Source organism: Mandrillus leucophaeus, unplaced genomic scaffold, assembly GCF_000951045.1.
Source record: "Mandrillus leucophaeus isolate KB7577 unplaced genomic scaffold, Mleu.le_1.0 Scaffold130, whole genome shotgun sequence".
Classification (NCBI taxonomy): domain Eukaryota; kingdom Metazoa; phylum Chordata; class Mammalia; order Primates; family Cercopithecidae; genus Mandrillus; species Mandrillus leucophaeus.
Genome location: NW_012101255.1, coordinates 4,112,476 through 4,127,691, shown reverse-complemented (window position 1 = coordinate 4,127,691; position 15,216 = coordinate 4,112,476). Strand labels below are relative to the sequence as shown.

The window sequence follows — 15,216 nt, the reverse complement described above, 5'->3', positions numbered from 1 at the left end:
TTTTTTATATTTTTAGTAGAGGTGGGGTTTCACCATATTGGCCAGGCTGGTCTCAAACTCCTGACCTCGTGATCCGCCCGCCTCGGCCCCCCAAAGTGCTGGGATTACAGTTGTGAGCCACCACGCCAGGCCTAGAATGCCCTTTAAAAGGTTTGTTAACTATAATCTCCAGAACTAGGAATTATGGGGTCAACCTTTTTATAATAATTAATAAATATGTGTTAAGAAAAAGTTTTTAACACAATTCCGTCATCTAACAATGATTGAGTTGTTTCTGACTGATGTCTTCTCTGCACAGTACTTGGTTGTTCAAAATAAAGTGTTTGAGGAAATACCTTATTGCCTGATAGATGAAATAAGGACTCAACTCTAAGGTAATTCCCTCATTTCTGAGGAATATGTGAGAGTGAATGATTTTCCTTATATTCCAGCATACATAGTAGATTTCCTTCTCAGAAGGTCACATAAATTCATGTCTCATAAGTACTATATTTTTAGAAGTGCAGCAGGAATGAAACTTATTTATGTAATCCAGCAATTCTCAAACTTATTCAACCATACATCCTTTGGAAAAGAGATTGCTTGTTCTAACATGAGAAATTGGCCAAAATGTTCACTTACTTCTGACCTAGGTTAAAGTCATGAATGTTCTTGCTGCTGAGAGTGGATTTAGATACCCTTAGCATAAACAATAAGGGGAAAAATCTAAACAATTAGTAATATGAAACCTTAGCCATTGAAAACATGCAACAAATCGTTATCCAGTGACTTTGATAAGATAGGAAGAAGAAAAACTGTAAGACTATGCTAAGTTTGGAACAATGCCCTATCTTCAAATAACTTATTGTTCGTGACTTCAAGGAACTTGTGCTCTATTTGGAGAAGACAGCCATAAAAAGCTATGCATTAGCTGGGCATGGTGGTGCATGCCTGTAGTCCTAGCTCCTTAGGAGGCTGAGGTGGGAGGATCACTTGAGCTCAGGAAGTTGAGGCTGCAGTGAACTGTGATTGCACCACTGCACTCAGCCTGGTGACAGGGCAAGACCCTGTCTAAAAAACAACAACAACAACAACAACAAAACCCTATGCATTATTGTATTAGAGGAATTGTGCTGTGATAGAGTTTGTGCAATCTAGAGTACAGGGGTTGGAAGAGATGAAGAATGAAGGGTCAGTTCTACAAGGAGAGTCAGACAAAGCACATGAAGTTAGAGCTCGGTATCAAAACGTTGCATCAATCAGATGAGTTAGCAAAAGAGTTAAATTTTCTATTAAAAAGAATTTTTTAAAAAGTTGCATCCAAAATACATTGATTTATGATATGAAAATGGATACCAGCTAAAGTAGAACTCCATTATTACATAGATTTCAATCACCCAGGCACAATCAGGTCCTCTTCACCTTCAAACCCCACCCCATCCCAGATATGTACTATGATAAGATTGTTAATAACATGAAAGGGGAAAGGGAAAATAGCTGATGTTTAACTTGGGTTGCCACATCTAATGTTCACAACAGACATTTTAGGTAGGCTCTATGATGCCCATTTTAAGATGATAAAACTAAAGCTCTGAGGACACATTCATTATGCAAAGTCATTACATCAGAGAAGACTAGCAAAGCTGAGATATGAGCCTGGGTCTGGGTCTGCTGACTTTAAACCCTGTGCTTTGTCATCAAAGCAATAGAGGTGATCGTTTTCTGCCTGTTTCTCCAAAATTTTAAATGTTTTCATACTACTTTCTAGTTATTGTCTAGAATGGATATTGCAAAAGTTCTTAACATCCCTGGGCCTATGTTTTTTCATATGTAAGAGGGAGTTAACCTAGTTGGACTCCAGGATTGCTTCTGCCTTTTGCAGTCAATAATTCTATTTTGATTTTAAAATTGAAAAAAAAATATGGTAGTCTAATCTGTTTTTCATTAATTAATCTCCATCATAGAAAAATATTTAAAAGAATGGAATTTTTTGGATAGTTTAACCTAAAGAAGAGAAAACGCTCCAAGGGTGGTAGAAGGGGTGAAAGATGTCAAGGCAATCTTCAGATATTTTAAAGACTGATGCTAAATGGAAGACAGGTTAGACTTGATCTTTTTGGCCTCAAGGAACGTAATGAGGGCCTGTGAGGAGGGATTCTAAACTTTTACTCTTTCTCATAAGTAGAACCTGCCTGTCACATGAGACACCATAGTGACTGGCCTTAGCAGGATAATTTGACCAGAAAACTTTTAAGATTACTGCCGGGCCAGGTGCGGAGGCTCATGTCTGTAATCCCCGCACTTTGGGAGGCCAAGGCAGGCAAATCAACTGAGGTCAAGAGTTCAAGACCAGCCTAGCCAACATGGTGAAACCCTGTCTCTGCTAAAAATACAAAAAAATAGCCGGGCATGGTGGCGCATGCCTGTAATCCTAGCTACTCAGGAGGCTGAGGCAGGAGAATCGTCTGAACCTGGGAGGTGGAGGTTACAGTGAGCTGAGATCATGCCATTGCACTCCAGACTAGGCAACAAGAGCGAAATTCCGTCTCAAAAAAAAAAAAAAAAGATTACTGCCAATCCTAAGGTTCTTTGATTCTATCATAGATTGGCTTTATATATCAGCCCTGGGGAGCAGAGTTTATCTTTAACAAGATTAAAAGCCCATGGCTCAAAGGTAACAGAATCAACACCTCCGTCATCAATGAAAAGGTGAAAAAGAAATGGAAATGGGAATGAAGAAGGGAAAAGAAGATACCAAAATTCATTCTAGAAGACCCCACAGGCCCCATCTACTACAAAGACCAGCTCCTACCCCATAACTTCTTGTAGTCACCATGTTCAACAGCAGGTGGATTAGGTTTGCTGAGTGTATCCTCTGGACCACCTGGAGAATTTGACTGTCTCTCTTCCTCTCTTTCAGATGTTCACCTCCACGATATTTGCTGTGGTTGGATTCTTGGGAGCTGGATACTCGTTTATCGTCTCAGCCATTTCAATCAACAAGGGTCCTAAATGCCTCATGGCCAATAGTACATGGGGCTACCCCTTCCACGACGGGTAAGACCACACCCTGCAATGCCCACCTGTCACCACAAGGGGCACGAGCAGATAAATTGCCCAAGGGGAGACTGCACACAATGTCATGTCTTCATCCTTATGCAAGTCTCAGGCTCGGTGCTCCTTTGAGGCAGAGCTGGAGTTGTGGAGTACAGCAAAGTTGCATAGAATCTCACTTCGAATTGCTCCTTTGACAGATCCCAGGAGAAATAACTAAAAGAGGATGGATGCCTCCTTTAGCCTGAGGGAAGGAAGAGATTTGTTGTGTCATCACTTGCACCCAAATATTTATTAGCAGCAACACAAGGCAACTAATAGTATTAATAAACAGAGTAATACTTTTCGTTGCAAATCTTATAATAGAAAACAAGAATAATTACTCACTAACTGGGCCCAAGGGCTTTCACTAATACCCCAAATTGCCTATAATTAAACAATCGTTTAAGTGCAAATGTACAGAAAATGACATTGAAATCATTGTAGGTTTCTCGTGTTAATGTTAATAGCCTCATTAAAATAACATTTCATATTTTCATGGTACTTTGTAGGCTATAAAGATCTTTATCCCACAAATTTATAATTTAATCTTCATAGTAACCTCAAGAGGTAATTACTCTGTGCCATGGCAGGTTTAATAAGTTTAACGAGCTTCAAAGTCACATTGTTAGTTGAGGACAGTGCCGGACTCAAACTCAGGACTTCTAACTTCAAGTCTTAGCCTTTCATAGTACACATCTTTCTGTCCTGCGCTGACCAGGACGGCACTGTTCAGTCCAGTAGCCAGCAGCCATGTGGAACTACTTAAACTCAAATTCATTTAAATGAAATAAAGTTAAAAATACAGTTCCTTAATCACACTAGCCATATTTAAAGTACCCAGCAGCCATATAGGGCTTGTAGCTACTGTATTGAATAGCACAGATCTAGAACATTTCCATCATGGTAAATGGATCTGTCAGGCCAAGCTGCACTAGACTTTAACCTCCAAGGGGGCTTGGAGCATTTTTGTTTCATTCACCATCTCAGCCCCTCTGTCTGACAGGGACTGGCACATCCCACAGAGTCAGGAAATATAATTATCGGGTCTTCCTGCACATGAAGAATGGATTCATGTCCAAAAATAATCTGTAGAACACCAGTATATTAACTCAAACCTCTACGTATTCATTTACTGTGAGAGTCTAAAGAACCTTAAGAATGGCTTCAGGCTGGGGAAGTGAAGGGGCCTAGTTCTCTGTGATACACAGTCTCGATTTGTTCACAGATGTCCCATATGAAACATCCCCACCTTTCTCATAGTTAAGCAATACAAGGTCTCTAACATCCTCATATCTTGTGCAGCAGTTTCCAAATACATTTAGTCTACTGTGTGAAAAGCCCTCTTATCATGCAGAGAGGACTGTTGGGGCTACGCTACCATGGGGTTGGCTTGCTTGAGCATCGAACTCAGATCCCAGCAGGCTGAGCCCCCCCACCCCGCCTTCATTGAGGCTCTTCCCCTGACAGCTCACTCTCTCCACCTAGGGGTGTGTGTGTGAAGCTACAGATTATGTCTTGCTTCAAGGAGCCCTCTATTAATTCCAGCAACAACATCAGTGCCGCAGTAAACATATTTTTTCTGTTATATGAATAATACTACCCTAGAAAATCAAAGTCGGTTGAAATAAATCTATGTCCAAAACAGAGGAGGGAGAAAGAAAACACAACAGATGCCAAACAACACTCCAAAGCCATACAATGGCCTCACATGTTCTGACTGCAGAACCTAACACCCTCCCCTCACACACGCACGCCCTGCTTGGGATGGGATGGGATCAATGCCCAAGGTCAGGAGTGACAGCTGGCCTGTGGGCCACCCCACGAAATGCCAAACTGAGGGAAAGACAGGAAACCACTTTTTGAAGTTCCCCATATTAGTACTTCTGGGGAAGCAAGTTTTCATTCTCATTGCAGCCATTTATTGTGCATTGCTCTGTAACAGATACTTTCAACTATGTTATTTTATCTACCTCTCACAAAAGCAACTAACCAGTATCAAGAACAGGTACCAGATTATAAATATTTAATAATAAAAACAGAATAGGGTAAACGTTGCAGGCAAGCAGGAACGTTTCAGAATTCTCTATCTTCTGTTCACTGTACAGCTTTGATAATTACCTAAAGGGAGAATGATTTGAACACCAAGACATCTGTACAGCTGCTTCAAACTATAATGTGATCAAAAATTACTGTACAGGGATGTATTACAAAACCGTATATATCACAGTTTCCAGATGATTTATGGGCTATTTAAGAATGATTTTGACTACTTATGTTTTAATTTAATCCCATGTAAGATGTAAGGCTGCTCTTTGCGCAAGGTATAAAATATACCATGATGGCTACAGGAAGGGCATTCAGGGGATGGGCCCAGGTCTCACTGCACCCTCTTTGCCATCTGGCAAACCTTCAGCAGCATTCTGTTGTCTCCTCAAATCCTGTTTCCTCCCTTCTGAGACAAGAACTCACATTCCTTTTTGATATTGTCTACCACTGCCAGCTCCAAATCTTCCCTCTGACTGCGGAAGTTCACCTTGAATTTCTTACGGCAATAATTGAACTTTCTATAGCTTGGTGTTTTCAGTTAACAAAGTGCTGTTACCTACATTGTTTCATTTGATCCTCACAAAAAGTTTATGAGATTATTTAACTCTCCTTCGGAGGCAGGATAGCCGAGGCCCAGAGAGGACAAGTGACTTGACAAGAGGAATACAGTTTCTTAATGGTGGAAGCTCAAATCCAAGTTTTCTCACTCGAAGTCACAGTGTTTTTTCTAGAACACAATTTATATTGACTCATACTGTCTGCTTTTTGCCTAGATTCCCTGTTGGCAAAACTCATTGGATTCTACCTCCTACTCCTTTTACTATACTGTACTATACTAGTATCTGATAGTTCAAAAGGGTCTGTGGAATCTTCTTATCCAATCAGCATATAGTAACTGTTGTTATAGCTGGAAACCTAACACTCATACACAGCTGCTCAGAGACTAGAAAGGATCAGTCACTTGTATGGGCCAAAACGAGAAAACTTGAGACAGTTGTCATTTGTCCCTTATTACCAAAGGGCAGCCATGGTGGCAACTGCTTCTTCTTCTTGTTCTTGTTCTTCTTCCTCTTCCCTCCCCTCCTTTTCTTCTTTTCCTTCTCTTTTTTTTTTTTCTCTCCTCTTCTTCCTTTTCCTTCTTCTTTTTCTTCCCAATGATTAAGTGCTAAGTGTTTTTATGTGCATTATCTCACCTAATCTTCCTCATAAATCTGAGAAGAATTTTTATCCCTGAAAGAGAAAAATGAAGCTGAAAAAGGTTAACTTTCCCAGGGCTCCATGGCTAGTAATTAGTAGCAGGATTTTTTTTTTAATTAGCTGGGAGTGGTGGCTCATGCCTGTAATCTCAGCACTTTGGGATGCTGAGGTGGAAGGATTGCTTGAGCTCAGGAGTTCAAGACCAGCTTGGGCAACATAGGGAGAATTCCCCACCCCACCGCTCCTCTACAAAAAAAGAAAAAAAAATTTTTTTTTAATTAAAAAATTAGCTCGGCATGGTTGTGCATGCCTGTAGTCCCAGCTACTCCAGGTGCCTGATGTGGGAGGATCTTTTGAGCCCAGGAGGTTGAGGCTGCAGTGAGCCGTAATCATGCCTCTGCATTCTAGCCTGGGCAACAGAGCCAAACCCTGTCTCAAAAAAAAAAAAAAATATATATACACACACACATACACACACACACACGATTTATATATCCACATATACACATATCTACTTTTATATATAGATGTATATATACACCTGTGTGTGTGTGTGTGTGTCGTAAGTATCTTATTTTGTGCTGAAGCCTATCCCAAACATGGAACAAAAAATGAATAGACATGGTTCCTGCCCTATCAGCATGTGGGTTAGGGTGAACCCATGGAACAGATCCTCATAATGCAGAAAGTGTGAGATGGAGAAGGAGTGTGGGGGAACCTTCTTCGAGAAGGTGACATGGGCTGATTTTGGAGGATGAGCAGAAGTTTGCCTTCCAGTGAGGGAGGAGAAACGCATTTCAGGCATGAAAAGGCTGCCATGCTTAGGGAACATCAGAGCACTGCGTGGCAGAAGCTCAGTGTGAATGAGGAGAGATTTGCAGAAGGGACCGCCACACGATGTGGTGAGACTGAGAGGCAGCCAGACCTTCAGGGCATCAGGGCACAGCAGAGGACTTCAAGCAAGACATGGCATGGCTACTTTGGACTTTTAGAGGCATGGTAGTGCTAGTGATGTGGAAAGTAAATAGGAGGGTTCAGGAACTAAAGAGAGATAAAAGCTGGCATCATAATCCAGATAAGATGGTGAACATCACCCAGGCAGCAGAATTGGGGCTCAAAAAAGACAAATTTCAGAGAGTGTTTGAAATGGAGTCATCAGGTTTAGGTGTGAGGAAAAAAGGGGAAGTTAATCAAGGTGGACTCTGAGATTTCGAATTTAGTGCACAAAATCCAGGGCTCTGCAATGTCGTAGCATTTAGCACTGTTTTCCTCAGAAATGTTTGTTGATGATAATATTAAGGGAGGGAGCAAAAGTAGTTAACTTGTTCTGTCCTGAGAACCATATTAAAGAAACACCCTAGAAGGAAAAAGAAACCTGGGCATTTTGAAATACACCCTCTTGGCTTCCTTTGAGGTAGAACCTCCTCCCATCCAAGGTCTTCCTCCCTGCGACAATTGGCCATCCTTCCCTTGACCCTGAGCTGCTGAAATGAAAGCAGCCTGCATAGGGTGTGGGGACAGCCATAGGAGGGGAAACAGAGGAAGAGCCAGGAGTGGTCAGTAGCCAGGGAGGAATGGGTCCGTGCATGGCACTACTGGGCCAGGCTGCAACTCTCCACCTCCTTAGAAAGAGTCAAGGGCAAGGAGAGCACCCTCACATCTGTGGTTCAGACACCAAGACACGGAACTGAACACAGTTAAATGTTCTGCCTTGACATTCAGCTAAGACCATCTGCATTTGCACTTCAGAAATTACTTATTAGCAAAGAATATCATAAGCTGCTTGTGAACATATTCCCAAGAGCTGAAAGCCACCTTAATAGGATGATATTGGATTTGCATCATGTAATGTTAGCTTTCATGAACCAGAAACAGTTCACAAATGTTAGAAGCCAGTTTTGCCCTTGGCTGACTTAGGGTCTAGCCACACCTCTGTCGTATACCATTTATCTCTCAGGCTTCATCTGTGAAATGAATGTGAGTAACAGCAACATGCACTTCACAGGTTCAGATGAGAGTAAATAACACGAGGTACATAAAGCACTCAGCACAGTTCCGACCACATACTTCCTTGATTCAGCCTTATTATTCATTTTTATGAATATAAAATATTATTGTAAGTGGAATTTATTTTCATGATTAAAACTTTAAAATTGTTATGCTTTTATAATGATTCTTTGACTTAATTTCAATCCTTTCAACCAGACATAAATAAGGCTCTAAAAAACTCTTTATTGTGATATAAGTAACCCTTGATTCACATACCATTATAGATGTATAAATCAAATGTCATAAATAAATCATTTCAAATATGCTAAGGAAATAACTGCTCCAACAAAGGGCATTTGTGTAATGGATAAGAGCGATGGCTTTGGAGTCAGACAGACCTAAGATCAAACCCAGGCACTTCCATTTATTAGCCTCACCTTCTTAATCTGTAAAATGGGTATATGTTCATTCATTCAGTGATTGTTTACTGAAGGTTACTCTATGCCAAGTACTGTTCAAGTAAAGTAGCATCTCCCTGGAGCATTAGGAAAGATGATGGAAAGCAGCTAACCCAGAGCCTGGCACAGAGGACCCAGGAAATGAGACCTGCTGCTGTCTATGAAGCACTCCCTGTGCTGGAACTGGGGACAGAGACAGTGGCACATGGTCTTTGCCCTTGGGAGCTTATAGTCCTGAAGAGAAGACAAACAAATGGACAGTTGGTGGCAGCAGGGGGTCCAGGGGCTCTGTACAACGGGGACGAAACACAGAGCGCTGGGGAGCACAGAAGGAAACCAAACCCAGGCTGAGGGCAGAAGCATCGTGGAGCTTCTTCCAGAGGAGGTGGCATCTGAATTCATCAGACAGAGCAGACCAGCAAAGCATTCATATTCGGACCCCCTGGTTCCTGTCCTCAGCTGAGAAGAGAGTTCTGTGAAATTTGTGGCTCTCTGCTCCCATGTTGATGGTATTACTACAGCTCCGGTGGAAACACCTGCATAATAACTGGATGCTTTAAAACATCAGTTAAGTGCATCTAAACTGCTTCTGCTCTCCTTGCTTCACTGCCAGGTCCATGAAAAACTCAGGACCCCTCTCTCCCTGGGTTTGGGGAGTTGGACACAATGATCAAACTGAACGTGAACACAGCCTTTTTTGCCAGAGTCTCAAAGACCGCCAGAACCGGAGAGTTTGAGGGGAGAGAAGAAGGGCCTGAGTGTGGCCATGTGGTGTTTTGTGAGGGGTGAGCCTGCGGCAGGAGAGGGACTCGTGATTTCTCCAGCCACCCAAATTCAATCCTTGCTTCTACTTTCCCCCATAAACGTTTCACAAATCCTACCACCAGGAGGTGCTGTCATCCCACTGCTGTTCAGGCTCTCCAAAGAGGCCCGGGACTCAGGGTTGCCAATTCTTTCACCTCAGAATCTTTTCTTCATCAAGTGTGCCTGGAAAATATTGTATCTTTATAACCTTTTATAATTACCATGTTTTAAAATTGTAAAGATAGAAAGGACTAAATGGAAAAATGCAGAACAGAAAGGCGGGTGTTTCATGTTGAAAAAAAAAAAAAAAGGCATTTTCACAATGGGTTTGCCACCAGAACACAGGTGTCATGAAAACCACCCCTAAATCAAAGCCAAAATGGGAAAGAAAAAGACTCATATCAATATTGTCGTTATTGGACACGTAGGTTCAGGTAAGTCCACTGCTACTTGCCAACTGATCGACAACTGTCATATAATCTACCAAAGAATCATCGATGAATTTGATGCTAAGAAGGGAAAGAGCTCCTTCAGGTATGCTTGCGTCTTGAATAAATGGTAAGATGAGTGTGAGTGTGACACATCACCCTGTGAAAGTTTGAGACCAGCAAATACTGCATGAGTCATTGATGGTCAGTACAGAGACTTTATCAGAAACATGATTACAGGCACATCTCAGGCTGATTGTGCTATCCTGATTGTTGCTGCTGGTGTTGGTGAATCTGAAGCTGATATCTCTATGGGCAGACCCATGAACATGCCCTTCTTGCTTACCTGCTGGGGATGAAACAACCAATTGTTGATGTTAACAAAATGAATTCCACCGAGCCACTCTACAGTCAGAAGAGACACAAGAAAATCATTAAGAAAGTTAGCTCTTTCATTAAGAAAATTGGCTACAACCCCAGCACAGCAGCATCTGTATCAATTTCCAGTTGGAATGGTGACAATATGCTAGAGCCAAGTAGTAACATGCCTTGGTTCAAGGGATGTAAAGTCACCCATGAAGATGGCAATGCCAATGGAACCATGCTGCTTGAAAGTCTGGACTGTGTCCTACCACCAACTCATCCAACGGACAAGCCCTTGCATCTTGCCCCTCCAGATGTCTACAAAGTTGGTGATGTTGGTACCTATGTGCTAAGTGGAAACTGGTGTTCTCAAACCCAGCATGGTGGTCACCTTTGCTCCAGTCAATGTTACAACTAAGGTCTGTTAAAATGCACCATGCTGCAAGCTCTTCCTGGGGAAAATGGGGGTTTCAGTGTTAAGAACGCATCTGTCAAAGATTTTTGTAGTGGCAACATTTCTGGTAACAGCAAAAATGACCCACCAATGGGAGCACCTGGCTTCACTGCTAAAATGAAGCACCACCCAGGCCAAATCAGTGCTAGCTACGCCCTTCTGCTGCTTGTCACACAAGTCACATTGTTTCCAAGTTTGCTGAGCTGAAGGAAAAGATTGATCACCATTCTGGTAAGAAGCAGGCCCTAAATTCTTGAAATCTGGTGATGCTGCCGTCATTAATGTGGTTCCTGGGAAGCCCATTTGTGTTGAGAGCTCCTCTGACTATCCTCCTCTGGGTCATGTTGCTGTTTTTGATATGAGACAAACAATCGCTGTGGGTGTCATCAAAACAGTGAACAAGAAGGTTGCTGACCAGACTTGCTGATCACCAAGTCTTCCCAGAAAGCGCAGAAGGCTAGGTGAATATTATCCCTAATACCTGCCACCACAGTCTTAATCAGTGGTAGAAGAACGACCTCAGAACCGTCTGTCTCATTTGGCCATTTAAGTTTAATAGTCAAAGGCTGGTTAATGTTAACAATGCATCCTAAAACCTTCAGAAGGAAAGGAGAATGTTTTATGAACCATTTGGGATTTTTCTTTTTTTTTTTTCATGAAGCAGTTTTAAGTTACTAGGTTGTTTGTTTTTGAGATGGGGTCTCACTCTGTCACCCAGGCTGGAGTGCAGTGGTGCAATCTCAGCTCACTGCACCCTTTGTCTTTTGGGTTCAAGCGATTCTCCCACCTCAGGCTCCCAAGTAGGTGGGATTACAGGTGTGTGCCCCCACGCCTGGCTAAGTTATTAGTTTCTAAAACCAGTACTTTTTAATGGAAACAACTTGACCAAAAATCTGCCACAGAATTTTGAGACCCTTTAAAGCAAAGTTTAATGAGAAAAAAAAAAGTACTGAAAAGAGCAGTCTTGGCCAGGCGCTGTGGCTCACGCCTGTAATCCCAACACTTTGGGAGGATCACCTGAGGTTGGGAGTTCGAGACCAGCCTCACCAACACGGAGAAACCCCGCCTCTACCAAAAATACAAAATTAGCCGGGCATGGTGGTGTGTGCCTGTGATCCCAGCTACTCAGGAAACTGAAGCAGGAGAACTGCTTGAACCCGGGTGGCAGAGGTTGCAGTGAGCCGAGATCGTGCCATTGCACTCCAGCCTGGGCAACAAGAATGAAACTCCGTCTCAAAAAAAAAAAAACGACAATCTCACACAACTATGCAGAAGGTATAGTATCATCTCAGTGAATTCTCACAATTGTGATGTGGTTCTTAGTCCGTTATATAGATTTAAACACACACACACACTCTCACACAAACTGACACTGGCTGGGCGTGGTGACTCACACCTGTAATCACCACACTTTGGGAGACCCAGGTGGGAGGACTAACCTCAGGAGTTTGAGACCAGCCTAGGCAGTATAGTGAAACGTCCATGTCTTTTTTTTTAAAAAAAAAAAAAAAAAAAAAAGAAAAAGAAAGAAACTGATGCTAAAGGACGTAAGTAACTTGCATGAGGAATACATAGCTATTAACGGGAATGCTTGGGTTCAAATCCAGTTCATCTGACTCCAAAATAGCAGCTCTTTCCAGTAGATTAGACTGCTTAGATTAAGTAAAATAATGACAATACTAGCATTTACTGAGCACTTACTATATGCTAAGCACTGATCCAAGCACTTTACTCATACTAACTCACGTAGTCCTAACAATAACCCTATGATATGATAATGTAACTCCCATTTTACAGGTAAGTACACAAGGCACATAGCTAGCAAGCTACTAGTACCTGTACTCTTATGGAAAGATGAATCAATGCTATAAACAATGTTTTATTTTGAAATCAAGAGCAAAATGTTCATTCCTTCCTTTTCCATGAATGCTATAAAGATCTAAAAACAATAACATCAACATTAATTCAGTAGATAGATAAAGAGTTTTTCATTAAGGCTCTGAAAGGATGGAGGAAACAAAGAGACCAATTTGAATCTCTAAGAATGTGAAGAGTCATAATAATCCACAACATTTTACCCACTTTACTCATTTTTGCCTCAAAATAGTATACTTCACATTTATCCTTCAAGGCACAGTGCCCTTTACTTTTATTTTTTGAGATGGAGTTTCGTTCTTGTTGCCCAGGCTGGAGTGCAATGGCATGATCTTGGCTCACTGCAACCTCCACCTCCCGGGTTCAAGCAATTCTCCAGCCTCAGTCTCCTAAGTAGCTGGGATTACAGGTGCCCACCAGAAGGCCCAGCTATTTTTTGTATTTTTAGTAGAGACAGGGCTTTGCCAAGTTGGCCAGGCTGGTCTTGAACTCCTGACTTCAGGTGATCTGCCCACCTTGGCCTCCCAAAGTGCTGGGATTACAGGTGCGAGTCACTGCACCCGGCCACAATGCCCTTTATATTGCAATAAACTCTTTCTCTATATAATAAAAATATAAATATATTGCAGTTTCTCCTCATTCACATTTTATGTAAAATATGCATTAAGGCAACAGATATTTGTTCCTTTTGAAGAAAACTAATTACATCTTTGTGTATGAGAGATTCCTACATGTTAACAAAAATATAGTGAGTCAAATTCACAATTTAGTTAAAATTAAGACTTGAAATCAGGCTCTTCCCTTTAGCTACATGACACATTTGTACTTTACATGACTTCAGATGGCCACTACACTTGACAAGTCATCTGTCAAAAGTCAAAACGGTCTCTCTGACAACGATAGCTAGGATAAAGCTGTGAACATTTGTGAAATTCTACCACTGGAATGTCTTCATTTTCCTGTTCCCATCATAGATGGTGAATTTACCCGTCTTTTTGGACAGCTAACGAAAATTGTTCTGACAGTTGTGTGACCTGGGAGAAAGTAACTTAGCCTCTCTGTGCCTCTGCTTCCCTATTTGTGAAACCGAAAAAGGGAACCAGAGGTTTCTATGGGGAATAAACGAGTGAATATGTGTGAATTGATTAGAACAGGATCTGACACACAGGGTGTACTCAATAAAAACTGTAAGTTTTGTGGTATTTAAATTGTGAGTACAGAGTATTTTCTCCTGAAGCTAGTTTTGGATGGAAAGTAACGCATAAGAAACATCATTATGGTAACTTTCTAGTCGAGGCAATTGCACACTTTTTACAAATGTTTCCTTTGTCCCCCATATCACCAACAGGGATTATCTCAATGATAAAGCCTTGTGGAAAGAGTGCCACAAGCCTGACGATGTGATTCCCTGGAATCTGACCCTCTTCTCCATCCTGCTGGTCGTAGGAGGAATCCAGATGGTTCTCTGCGCCATCCAGGTGGTCAATGGCCTCCTGGGGACCCTCTGTGGCGACTGCCAGTGTTGTGGCTGCTGTGGGGTAAGTTAAGGCTTTTGCTGTTTCTTCTCAGCACGAGGGAGGCCAGGTCAGGCCACCAGCACTGAGGGAATGAGGGGGCAAGTGTGACCACCTGCAGAAAACCAGCCCAGGTTGGGAAGTCCAGTCAGCCCATTCTGTCAGCTCATGGAGACAGACACATTGCATTACTGGAACCCAGAGCACAGTAAGACACCCAGGCTGAAGTTGGCCATAATTTTCAGCCTCACATCCAGTTGACCATACTTCTGGAGACAAAGGACTCTGACTGTATATAAACATTTACAATGATGTTTATATGAAGATCCACCTGAAATGAGCATTTGTCATATGGGTACAATGTCAGCAATAGTACATCATGGTCTGGGCTGGCATGTTCTCACTTCCTCAGATGAACAGAACATACCAGTGCAAAACCTAGATTTGATATGATTTCTGATACAGAAAAAGAGGTGGCTCTTATATGAGAAGAAAAAAGGGAAATCACTCAGGCTTTAGTCTCTAAATAACATTGTAAAATACCAACAACAAAATACTAAAAATAAAAACAGACTTGCAGACAGTAACACAGTCTGATTATTTCAACTAATACTCAAATCAAATTAGGCAATTATTCACATACTTACATAAAGTTATTAAAAGCACAGATTGATGTATGAAGAAAAAAATAAAATAAAACTTGAGAATTCCCTAATTGGGGGATTATGCAAATATATGTAAATAAAGGTCTATTCACGTAACATAATGTTATGGTAGAACTTTAAATGACTCAAATTATTTTATTTAAAATTTAAATAAGAAGGCCAGGCATAGTGGCACATGCCTGTAGCCCCAGCTACTCAGGAGGCTGAGGCACGAGAATCACTTGAACCTGGGAGGCAGAGGTTGCAGTGAGCCGAGATCACAGCACTGCACTCCAGTCTGTGTGACAGAGAGAGACCCTGTCTCAATAAATAAATGAATAAATAAATTTATTTTAAATAAGCATTACA

At 41.7% G+C, this 15,216-nt stretch overlaps 1 protein-coding gene and 1 pseudogene across 2 annotated transcripts in view; both read left to right on the top strand.

Annotated features, from left to right (window-relative positions):
- The window catches only part of TM4SF4 (transmembrane 4 L six family member 4), a 30,079-nt gene that overhangs the window by 11,001 nt on the left and 3,862 nt on the right, over window positions 1-15,216 (top strand). The window contains exons 3-4 of one of the 2 annotated variants that reach the window (XM_011972777.1): window positions 2,900-3,036; window positions 14,038-14,227. In XM_011972777.1, the coding sequence (XP_011828167.1) occupies window positions 2,900-3,036; window positions 14,038-14,227 (327 nt within the window). Of the gene's footprint in view, window positions 1-2,899; window positions 3,037-14,037; window positions 14,232-15,216 lie in introns of both variants that reach the window. The other variant, XM_011972778.1, reaches the window with a different exon arrangement.
- LOC105534107 lies at window positions 9,949-11,279 on the top strand (annotated as a pseudogene).